Raw genomic sequence first — 11,501 nt, forward strand, 5'->3', positions numbered from 1 at the left:
CTTGACTAAAAACATAAAAAAAAAAAAAAGTAAAATAAACACAAGGATAACAATAAATATGAAAACCAGTGATTAAACTGAAACACTAAGGCGGTGACATTACTCCAAAATAAAAGCCTGATTAAAAAGACAGGTGTTTTAAACATACAGAGCGGCTCGTCGCTCCGATGTCCCGGGGCAGTTTGTCCCTTCGTTCAGGGGAACAAAGACAGAACATTTAACAGAGAAGCTGTGGAGAACCTCGGTGATCTGAAAGGAACCCTCTGATGTGAGGAGGAGCCGCGTCTTTTAAAGCTTCACAAACAAGCAAAAGAAATTTAAACGCAGTTGTAAAAGCTACAGGCTCTTCAGGAGGGGGGATGTGGTTTTCTTTGGTTTACTTCAGAATCTGGCTGCTGCTGTCTGGACCTGCTGCAGTTTGTTTTCTAACAGGATTTTCAGATTATTTATTTATTTATTTACTTATTTATTTATTTTATTTCATTCATTGAAAAACAAAACAAAAAAACAATACACTATAAACACAACATTCCCAAATCTTGAATGAAAGGGAGCAGAAAGAAGAATAATCTTATTTAATCTGCCCCTTTATCCCAAAAAATCAATTTGCAAAGCACTTAAATTAAAACAACAACAACAAAATAAACAAAATTAAAATAAAATAAAATAGCTGCCGGCCACAACACAGATATTCTTCTTCCCGAGTTCCAATTCAATTTATAACATTCAAACATATATATATATATATATATATATATATATGTATATATATATATATATATATATATATATATATATACACACATATAGGCTACTATACCTTTCATGACAACGATTATGACAATCAAACATAAGTAACATATTTCATTATATTTCCGTAACATACTGGCTTTAATTGCTCTTTTAAATGTAACTTTTAACTTGGATTCTTGTTCCATCAGTTTAGTTCTGAATCTTGTTTTTTTTTAAATATCTCTATTCCTTTTAAGTTATACTTGCTTTCTCTTTTTTCAAATCTTGAATCTGAATATTGATTGGTAAAGTTTTTTATGAGCTTTAAACATAATTTGCAGAATGCTGTGATCTACTAATTCATGAAATTTCAACAATTTTAACTGAAGGAATAATGGATTTGTTGGATCTCTATATCGTTTTCGACTGATTATTCTTATAGCTCTTTTTGTAAAATGAATGAGTATATGTTTTACAAGCATTTCCCCAAACTTCAACATAGTATGTCAGATATGGAACAATCATGGTGTTACATAAAATGGGCAATGCTTTAATCTGGTAAAGAGGGAATAACAACAGTCTAAACAGCTGGTGAGGAAAGTGTGGATGAGATCTTCAGCATCTTTCTGAATTAAAAAAAAAACAAAAAAACAAAACAAAAAAAAACAATCAAATAAAAAGGTCTGACTTTGGCGATGTCCCTCAGATGATTTTATGCATCATTATTCAATATTCCAGCTCTGGATCAAACACACACAGTTTGTTGTTTTGTTGTAGAGTCTGAACACCATGTTGCTCTGTCATCAGTGATGTAATCTGTGCATAAATCCCAGTTTTACTCTTGAATCTTAATCTAATCCCAGCTGTTTCCTTGCTAAATGGTTCTGTGAGTGAAGGTTGAGTGAAACTGTGTGTGTGTGTGTGTGTGTGTGTGTGTTGCTCTCACCGCCTGCAGGAGCTCTGAGCGTCCTGCCAGCTCAAAGGGGTCTCGAAGTATTTGAGGCCCCTCACCAGCACCGAGTCCACCACACACACCGCCACGCCGAGGACGAGGACGAGGAGGAGGAGGAGGAGGAGGCAGCTCTTCATCATCTTCAACTTTATCAGCATCTGAAATCTGCACAGACAGACATCATGTTGCAGTGTCCTGCAGTGTGTGTTGGAGTGTGTGTTGCAGTGTGTTGTGTTCAGCATTACCTGCCGCGCTGCGTTCAGGTGCCGCTGCTCTCCGTGGGTCTGCGGAGCGCTCAGAGCCGCCGCTCACTTTGTGTCTGCAGCAGCGAGCCGATCAGCTGACTTCATTTGACTGACAGTCAACCTTCAGATCACCGTCAACACGTTCTCCGAGAACATTTGACTGGCAGTCGGAGAACATTTCCCTAAAGACACCAAACAACACAGACAGACAGGCGGAGAGACAGACAGACAGACAGAGAGACAGACAGGTCCAGTCTGACCAGTTCAGCTTTTATAACATTTTTTTTTATTTTTTTTTTTATTATTATTATTTATTCTTGTGTCTTCTTGTGTGTCTTCTTTTAAAATGTTCTTGTGAGTTTTCTTTTCTATAACTTTGTAAATGGCACTAGGGAGGACTGCGCCTTTCAATTTCGTTGTGCTTGTTGCAATGACAATAAAGACATTCCATTCCATTCCATTCCAGTTCAGCTCAGCAGCTCTGCCAGAACTTCCACCTTTTAACAAAGTTTATCATGTTCAGTTTGTGTTGACGTTGTGCAGAATGTGTCTCTTTAATTCTGTGTTTATTACTGAGGTTGTAGTTTGCAGAGGTCTGCTACTGGACTGCATTATACTGAGAGGTGTTTCTCGTTTTTTGTCCTCCCTATTTATATACAATGAGGGGGACAGAATAGTGGAAACAGCTGTCAGTAAAGTGCAGCACTAACTATGAGCTCAATGCCAAACGCAGAAGTGAATGAACACCTCTGTTACCGTGACAACAAGACAAGCTGAGTGTTATAGGCAGCAGGAGAGGAAACTTCATGGCACAACTGGACTGGATTAGATTAGATTAGATTATACAGGTGGAGTTGATGAAGTGACAGAGTGTAAATGACAGTTCTGATGATTAAAATGATCTATTTAAAGGTCAGATCAGTGATGCTGGATAAGATTTCTTGAGTGAAAACTAAAATATCTGTTAATATCAGGGCCACTTCAGACGAGGGTTTACAGGATGAACGCGTTTGAAGCCCCTGCTCTACATTGAGGTGTCTGTATTTTCATTTCATCGAGCCCATCTGCTCACTGCAACACACACACACACACACACACAGACACAGGTTTACTCACGTGCACTGTAGTCTCTTTATTTGTCACATTTACAACACACACCTCACACATTTCAGAACAAGATGGCCATAAATTAACTTCTTACAGCATGACAAGACAAAATCATAGTCAACTTTAAATATCTACATATCATCTTATAGTTTAAACATCACGTACGTCTTAATGTGCTCACATATATATTCTGCTTCGTTCCAGTCGGGAGGAAAATCAAAGCCTGCTGCTGCTGCGTCTGTTTTCTCACAACAAGCAGCAGAAAAAGACCTGGAGGGGAAACTGATCTGATCTACAGGAAAACTTAAGTGAACATTGTTGTGGACGATCTGAGGAATGTCTTCATGTCATGGACCCAAAACCTTCAGCCTGTCCCTCCGACGGGATCAGCAGGTGGGACGTCCCAGACAAACCAGACACTTTAATATTTTTACAGGTCGGCTGCCTGCTGACACTCCACCGGCAGACCGGCGCGGATTTGCAAATCCCTGCTGTGTTTTGTTTCCGCCGGCCGACGTGTCAGCTCAGAGGAGTCTGTCACATCGCTGGGGTTTAGATAAGCTCGGGGAATAATCTGGAAGTCAAATGCGATTTCTCTGCAGGCATGAACTGAGCTGACACCACCTGAACCAAAGCCAGAAAGAGCGCACTGCAGTGTTGTGTCCAGCGGGGGCAGCACTGAGCTAAACAGAGCAGAATGTGTGTGGGTCAGTGGGGCTCAATGCTCTAAACTGATCAGTCCATTTGATCCAGATATTGATCAGTAACTGGACTGTTCCTGTCCATATTTCTGCTGCAGACAGGATTATAAACTGAGATTATAATCCATGGCTGTAAAATGCTGTGAGTTTGAGCAGATTAGCACTGGCATTGAGGCTCTGTGCTGCTGACTGGCTGCAGAACCACAGGAGAACCAATCATCTGCTTCCTAAATGTTCCACATTTCCTTCCTCTGAGCTCAGAGAAATGTGGAGCTACAGAGCTGAGCTTCTTTAAAGCCCCACTGACCGCTGTTCACTTGACTCTGTTCAGCTCAGTTTGAGCCTCTGCGGCGCCCCCTGCAGGTGGGAACACAGATTCAAGGAGGTGGAGGATCTCCCTGTGCACTCTGGCTCTGACCTGGACTGTCCTGAAGAGAAACTCCACCCCTCTGCTAGTCCTAACAGACTAAAACAAACGCCACCACATGTTGGCCCAAGGTGATTTTTTTCTTTTAGTGTCCATGGTATTTGTTGAATCTGAAATCAGTTTCTTTAATCTCTAATCATCTGATCTGACTTTGTGTGAAAGTTGATTTTATATTAAACTAGTACAGTAATCAGTCTGGATCTTACAGCTGCCACACAGCCAACTCACAAATTCACTCAACAATCAAAACCATCAACACCAAGCTGAGAGTCTGAGGACAGGAACTGAAGCAGCTGTGTCTGTACAGGGGGAGGAGGAGGACGAGGGTGATGATGAAGAGGAGCAGGGAGGAAGAGGAGGCTCAGAAGATGGGGATGTAGTTGTCGATCTTGGCGCGGTGCCGCTGGGCGATGCACTCGGCGATCCACACGATGTTCCTGCACTCCTGCTCCTTCAGCTTCACGTAGGCGTAGAACACACTGAAGTGGAACTGGTTGAGGAAGGCCAGCTTGTTGAGCTTCACCTGCAGGAGGAGCAGGAGGAGGAGGAGGAGGAGGAGGAGGAGGAACATGCCAGGGAACAGCAGCAGACTCAGATCAGTAAACAAAAAAGGACACAAAGGATCGGTTTCCCAGACTGGGATTAAGGCTTGTCACATCCTCTTAAGCGGGAATAACTCTCAATTCATCTTCTGTGTGACTGATTGAAGTAAATTAATCTTAATCTAGATTTATGTTTTCTGTTTCCAGCTCCCACCTTAGTGTTAGTCCTTCAGTCAAAGGAGGTTTAAATCAAACCTCCAAGGCAGCAGGTTGAACTACTGGGCTGGGCTGCACCAACAATACCCAGATTACCCAGATTAAGTCATGTTTTTTTTTTTTTTTCAGTTTTAATTTCCTCAGTTTTAATTGCATTAATATTTGGTTTAAAATGACGGATTTAATTTAAACCATTCTTTATATCTCACACTTACAGTTTACTTCTTACTCCAAACCTAGATTAAATTTAATCCTGATTCACTGTGGAATGTAACTGTCAACAGCACTGTCCCTATCGAGCAAACAAACAAACAAATAAACAAACAACGACAGTGGTTTGTCAGTAAGTTTTTCACCTCGTGCTCGAAGAAGCGATCCTCCAGAGTTTTGTCTCCTGGGTTACTGCCGGCTCCTTCAAACAGCAGCTTGTACTCCTGAACACAGAGACGCACAGCGCTGAGTCATGGTAACCACAGTGCTGAGTCATGTTACGCACAGTGCTAAGTCACGTCACCCAAAACAGTGAGTCATGTAATCTATAGTGCCCAGTCATGCTACGTACAGTGCCAAGTCATGGTAACCACAGTGCTGAGTCATGTTACGTACAGTGCCAAGTCATGGTAACCATAGTGCCGAGTCATGTAATCTACAGTGCCAAGTCATGTTACGTACAGTTCTGAGTCATGGTAACCACAGCGCCGAGTCATGTTTTGCACAGGGCTGAGTCATGTTATCTACGAGTCATGGCCAGCAGTGTGGTGGCTGGCCGGCTGCTGGTGATGATGTCACAGGTGACTTACAGGGTAGTAGTCGGCCACGGCCTTGACCTGCTCGTAGTCGTCGGCCCGGGCCAGCTGAGCAAGGCCTTCTGGGTAAAGCTTGCCGCAGTGCGGGAACAGCTTGGCGCGGTCTTCCTTCGACAGCTCCGTCCCGAACGAGTTGATGGTGATGATGAAGGCTCGCCGGTCCGCCTCAAACTGTATACACACACACACACACACATACACACACACACACACACACACACACACACACAGTCAGAAGAGAGTGGCTCACGTGCACTGACCCCACAGTCACATTCTTAAAGGTCAAAGGTCAGCAGTTTCTCTGTGTCCAGCTGAGTGTGGTGATATTATTTTATACATTACTGTCCTGAATCACACTTTGTTTTCAGGGTACAGCATGATGTGCTCTGCTGTGTATGAGCAATTAGCTAATTCTGCTTTAAGTTTATACTGCACCATTCATAATTCCACATTTATCATTTTAATTTTTAGTCTTCTATCTTGTAATTTTTCCCTCACTGTGCAGCACTTTGGCCAACATCTGTTGTTTTAAAATATGCTTTATAAATAAATTGACTTGTTTAATAAATGGTAATGGGAAATTTCAGTTTGGCCTTGTTCAGCCAATCCAAATCTGTATTTTGTCATATCCAGGTTTTATCCGGACTGATTTTAGAAAGTCTGGACAGAAAAAAAAAAACAAAGAAAGAAAAACCCACACATGAAATGTGATTTTTGCACATCAGATCCAAACCACATCTGGAGGAGGTTTGAAATGCGACTCCAGTCAGATTTCTGCAGATGTGTCTCAGTGTGGACGCTCAAACAGGATTTCAAAGTGTCTGTCACGTCTCTCGCTTCGCAACAAACAACAACATCAGTTCCAAGTGATGGAAGTGCGTGATAGCGGCTGCTGTTACCATGGAAACGTTATTTAAAACCAGCCTCCTTCATCACTGAATTTGCCCGATGACAGAGATGTTCTTGACAGTGTGGCTGTTTGGACAGGACGGTGGATCTCCATGTCTCCTGCCTCCATGTTGATAAACTGCATCTTCAGTGTATAGAAACTGACACGTCGTTACCATAGCAACCTGTACCGATAGATTGGTAATGTCTGGACCCACAAATCTGATCTGATCACTTGCTAATAACAGACAGTCTGTCTTTAAGATGTGAACATGGTCGTGGTCACTCAGGCTTGATGCTGCTGCTTGTTTTTCAGAGAAGCCTCACCCTGTGACCTCGCTGCTGCCTCCATGTGGACACTCTGAGGTTCTGCAGTCCTGCACACAGGACTCATCCTCAAGGAGACCGACAGCTCTGACTCCAGTGAGGAAGATGATGATGATGATAGCATACTGCCCCTCACACCAGCACTGATAACATCATCGGCCGTCAGTGTGCTGAGGGATTGTGGGACAGCAGAGAGCGACTCACCTCCAGGATGGGACACATGGTGTCGGCCGTGGTTCCTCCCAGGTTGGAGCAGAACTTGTAGAAGGCCTCCAGGTAAGCCTGAGGAGCAGAGAGAGGGTCAGCACTGCTTTTCTGCACAGACACTCAAACACATCGACTAACCCCGGCTTTATCGTCACACACACAAACACACGGGACAAAGGCAACGAGCAACTTCACAACCTCAGCAATTTGCAAGAAATTAGTAAAAGGCTACAAGAAGACGACCTGGAAATTAGGACAGCCAGACAGAAAGACAGACAGAGAGAAAGACAGACAGACAGAAAGACAGACAGAGAGAAAGACATGCCCTTGCAGCCTGATGGAGGCTCTTGGGGCTGAAACCTGCAGAGCAGCAGTCAGGTTTTTAAATCATACTCAGCCATGGCATAAAAAAGTCTTTTTAATATTCTTTTTCCTATGGAACAAAGGGCCTCGGATGTTTTTTAAGTTTGCCGGTCATATTATTTTTCATGAACACATCATTCCTGTTTTAGCCTCTTTACACCGGCTCCCAGTGTGTTTTAGAAGAGAGTTTCAGACTCTCTTCTCATTTCAATTGAAAAGAGATAAATAATATCTTTGTTTCTTTTTTCCCCTCCAAACATTTTCAGGGCCAGATCTCTGCTCTGCCTGATGTTCACCTCCAGCCACAGCGCCTCCTCTGGCGGCTCTGTTTACTGGCTGTTTCTCTGCCGTATTAATGACAGGAGGGTGTGTGTCACCTTGTACAGGGTGTTCCTGATGATTTCAATGTTCATCTCGTCCAGGTCCTGCTCAGATATACAGTCCTGGAAGAAGGCAGCTGCAGGAAAAAAGAACACATCAGTCAAAATCAAATGAAGCTGACAGGATTAAGCGTACTGGCGCCATCTTCTGGGCAGAATGGCACATTACAACGAAGCTCAGCTCTGATTGAGACGCCGAGTCCTGCTCCTGCCTGCGTGCGTCTTACCGAGCGGCGTGTCCACCAGGATGGCGTTGTAGAGCTCGGCGGGCGTCTGGGCGATGTTCACCGCCTCCATCTGCTCGAAGCTGCCCAGCGGGTGGCACTTGGGCACCAGCTCGGAGATGGCCCGCTGGTGCAGCGTGCCCGTGATCAGCAGGATCACGTTGTCGATCATGTAGCTGTACCTGCAGAGAGGAGGAGGAGGAGTCTGAACACAACGCTGACCCGTCTGAGACATCACCGCCCGACACAAACCCAACCTCGACTCCCAAACACCATGAAACTACTTCTGTCAGTCAACTCAGGTTTTATCATTTATCCAGTAAAACCAGCAGCCGCTGTCTGACTCCAGCTTCACTGACATGCTCAGACTGTCTTCTTTTCCTCCGTTCTTATCTTTGTCAAATTAATTCTGTCTTTTTTTTGGCTGCTGGTCAGAAGACATGTAAAGAATCACTTCCCATCAGACTCTGGCTTTAATTTTCACACTTTACACACTAAATTATTTGTTTATTCCTCAAAAACCAAACAAACAGAAACCAGATTAATCCACCATAACACTAATCTTTGTGGCGCTGTGGTCCCGTATTCAACCTACAGGAGGGACAGAGTAGCAGCACTACAGCAGAAAATAGTTCTGCCATTCTGAAAAGAGCGATAAAAGTGAAACCAAAACAAACACAAGTTCTGCATTTCAAGTTGTAAGCTTTGTGTCGCCATGGAAACTGTTGCTGTTGACCGATCTAACACCACAAATAGCTCTGTATGTGTGACAATCTCAACTCAAATAAATCATTTGTACTCAGAATCTGAAGTTATGTCAATGAAAACAAGTCACTCAAGTCCTTTGCTGACAAAATGTTCCAATTTTAACTGATCAATCTGTTTCTATTTTTGTTTTCTGATGAATGAATCAATAATTTAGAATATCAAGTGTGAAAAATAAAGCCAAAGTCTGATGGGAAGTGATCAGAGTCCAAAATGATTCTTCAAATTTATTTGAAGAGAAAAAAAAAAAAAAAAAGACAAGGAAACTATATTTCTAATGACTAAAATGATCTATTTAAAGGTGTGGTCGGTGACGCTGGATCAGATTTCTGGTGTTTAAATGTTTGTGTTGGTCAGTCAGCAGGCCGGCGGGTGAAACCTGCTGGGTTTCCTTACGTGATGAAGTCCATGAAGCTGGCCAGCGGCTCGTACGACTGGTTCCTCATGTGGCGGAACTCCACCACCATCTTCTCCTTCAGCTTGTCGTCGATGACGGACACGGTGAGGGGAGACGCCTCGTTGGCCAGGAAGCTGCCATAGTCGGTGCTCTGCAGGTGCAGCTTCAGGTCTGCAGGAGACACAGAGACAGAGGACGTGACGAGACGGCCTGGACACGGCAGCCCAGCCGCGGCCGAACAGACAAAATCACACAGCACCACACACACAGCCACCGAATACACCTCAGGAATGTCATATATTCTTTCTTTATATTTTATCTTTATTTTTATTTTATTTTTTATTATTATTATTATTATTATTACCGTTATTATTATTATTATTATTTATTTTATTTTTTTTACTTGCACAGTGCTGGAGTTGTTGCAACTACATTTCACTGCTGCTGTACCTGTACATTCATGCATGTGACGAATAAATCTTGAATCTTGAATCTACACCAACGCCGTGGTGACGCTGTGGGATGACCACTGGTGCTCTCAGGAAATATTCACTGTTCACACATCGCCATTTCTTTCATAATTGTTATGCCCCTGAATGCATACTTTGTTATACATTCAAATAAAATTTATCAAAAATGCTTTTTAAAATTAAATTTAGCCCCTTGGTGTTCTGCCGGCCTGCTGGTGGGCGCCGCCCACTTCCTGTCTGTCAGAGGCTGAACAGGCTCAGTTTGCCTGAGGAACCTGCTGACATCAAGCGTGTCCTGCTGGGCTGCTGACAGTCAGAAAGTGTGACCTCTGGGAGAATCTCAGCCTCATGAAGCTTCACAGACTCAGAGTGGAGAGCGAGGCCGCTCAGAGGAGCTCTGCTCCTCCAGCTGGACTGACAGTGAGGAGGAGTTTCTGACACGTTTACACAACACAACGCTCAACATCCACTCACAGGAAAAATGCAATTCTCACTGAAATCTCCAAACGTTAAACGTTTCTGACACCAAATCAAAGCCTGAAATTTTCTGTGGTGTTCCTCACACTCTTGGTGTCCTGATGTGGGATTCTGGAGGATTTTTGACCATTTTTATTAATTCTCCAGCAGCCAAAAATGGTTCAGTTTTGCACCAAATCAGTGTAACAAATTATATCAACATAAAAACTGGTACAATAATTTAGGAGACATAATCTAACATGGGATCTGTTTCATATACTTCAACCATAATGTTTTGACCCTTATACACTCTAAATAAATAATAATAATAAAAAAAAAACTCTCAAAGAATGTATTTCAAAATAAACCTCAGGGACAGTCCATCCAGGTGGTGTTAACACTTCACATTTCAAACAGGTGTGAACTCAGAGTCATATCGTATCGCAATCCACATAAACAACACAAATATTAAGGTATGACGTTTTGTCCATATCGTGATCGACACCAGGCACTATCTCATCCTATAATCAGTGTAAGATCAATAAAACAGCTGTGAGTGTGTTGACAGGGACAGAGCAGGAAGCTCCACAGGAACAGCTGGAGGCCCGTGTCTGTGTCCCATGATGCACTTCTGCTTTCTGTCTGTCCACGGCTAGCAGCTAACAGCTAACAGCTAACAGCCCCATGTCTGCCAAAGGTCCAAGGTCTAACTCCCATATTAAAACATAAAAACAATCCCAGCTGTGTGTGTGTGTGTGTGTGTGTGTGTGTGTGTGTGTGTGTGTGTGTGTGTGTGTGCTGATGGGTCACATGACGCGCCGCGGCTGCTGCTAGCGTTGCGTTAGCTGCGGATGCTAGCTGCAGGTTAGCTTGTCAGCGGAAACCTCCCAGGCAGAAATGAGCTCCGTGCCGCCGGTCAGCTGGAGGAAACTAACATCACCGACAAACATTTGGTACAAACCAACACGAACAGACAGTAACCGATTAATGTGCAGCGAGCTGACGTCAGCGGCAGCCAGTTAGCCTGCCAGCTAGCTCCCTTTAGCCGTTAGCCGCTAGCCTGTGGGACACCGACCTTCCAGGGTCTCGCACTGCACCAGGTTCAGGTAGTCCCCCTGCGACAGGATCCCGGCCTTGAAGCCCCTCACCAGGCCCTCCAGGTAGCCGTTATCCACGTTAAAGTACAGCTCGGAGAAAGGCATCCTGTCTGTCCGTCCGTCCGCTAACCGAGCACCGAGCACCGAACACACCGCCTGTGAAGCTGCCCGGAGCCAGCTGACTGCCTGGGCATGTGAC

At 43.9% G+C, this 11,501-nt stretch overlaps 2 protein-coding genes across 3 annotated transcripts in view; both read right to left on the bottom strand.

Annotated features, from left to right (window-relative positions):
• The window catches only part of LOC115356937 (secretory phospholipase A2 receptor-like), an 11,898-nt gene extending 9,942 nt beyond the window's left edge, over positions 1-1,956 (bottom strand). For both annotated transcript variants that reach the window (XM_030048252.1, XM_030048251.1), the window contains exons 1-2: positions 1,930-1,956; positions 1,679-1,849 (exon numbers count right to left, since the gene is read on the bottom strand). In XM_030048252.1, coding sequence (XP_029904112.1) covers positions 1,679-1,842 — 164 coding nt within the window. In that variant the 5' untranslated portion in view covers positions 1,843-1,849; positions 1,930-1,956. The remainder of the gene's footprint in view (positions 1-1,678; positions 1,850-1,929) is intronic.
• A 1,927-nt stretch (positions 1,957-3,883) lies between these two features.
• Positions 3,884-11,501, bottom strand: atp6v0d1 (ATPase H+ transporting V0 subunit d1). The gene is made up of 8 exons (XM_030048254.1): positions 11,281-11,501; positions 9,279-9,450; positions 8,121-8,299; positions 7,891-7,970; positions 7,148-7,225; positions 5,723-5,899; positions 5,279-5,356; positions 3,884-4,687 (listed from the first exon to the last, which is right to left on the bottom strand). Exons 1-8 carry the CDS (start codon positions 11,405-11,407, stop codon positions 4,526-4,528), a joined length of 1,053 nt encoding a protein of 350 aa, XP_029904114.1. The 5' UTR covers positions 11,408-11,501; the 3' UTR covers positions 3,884-4,525.

Source organism: Myripristis murdjan, chromosome 3 (genome assembly GCF_902150065.1).
Source record: "Myripristis murdjan chromosome 3, fMyrMur1.1, whole genome shotgun sequence".
NCBI lineage: Eukaryota > Metazoa > Chordata > Actinopteri > Holocentriformes > Holocentridae > Myripristis > Myripristis murdjan.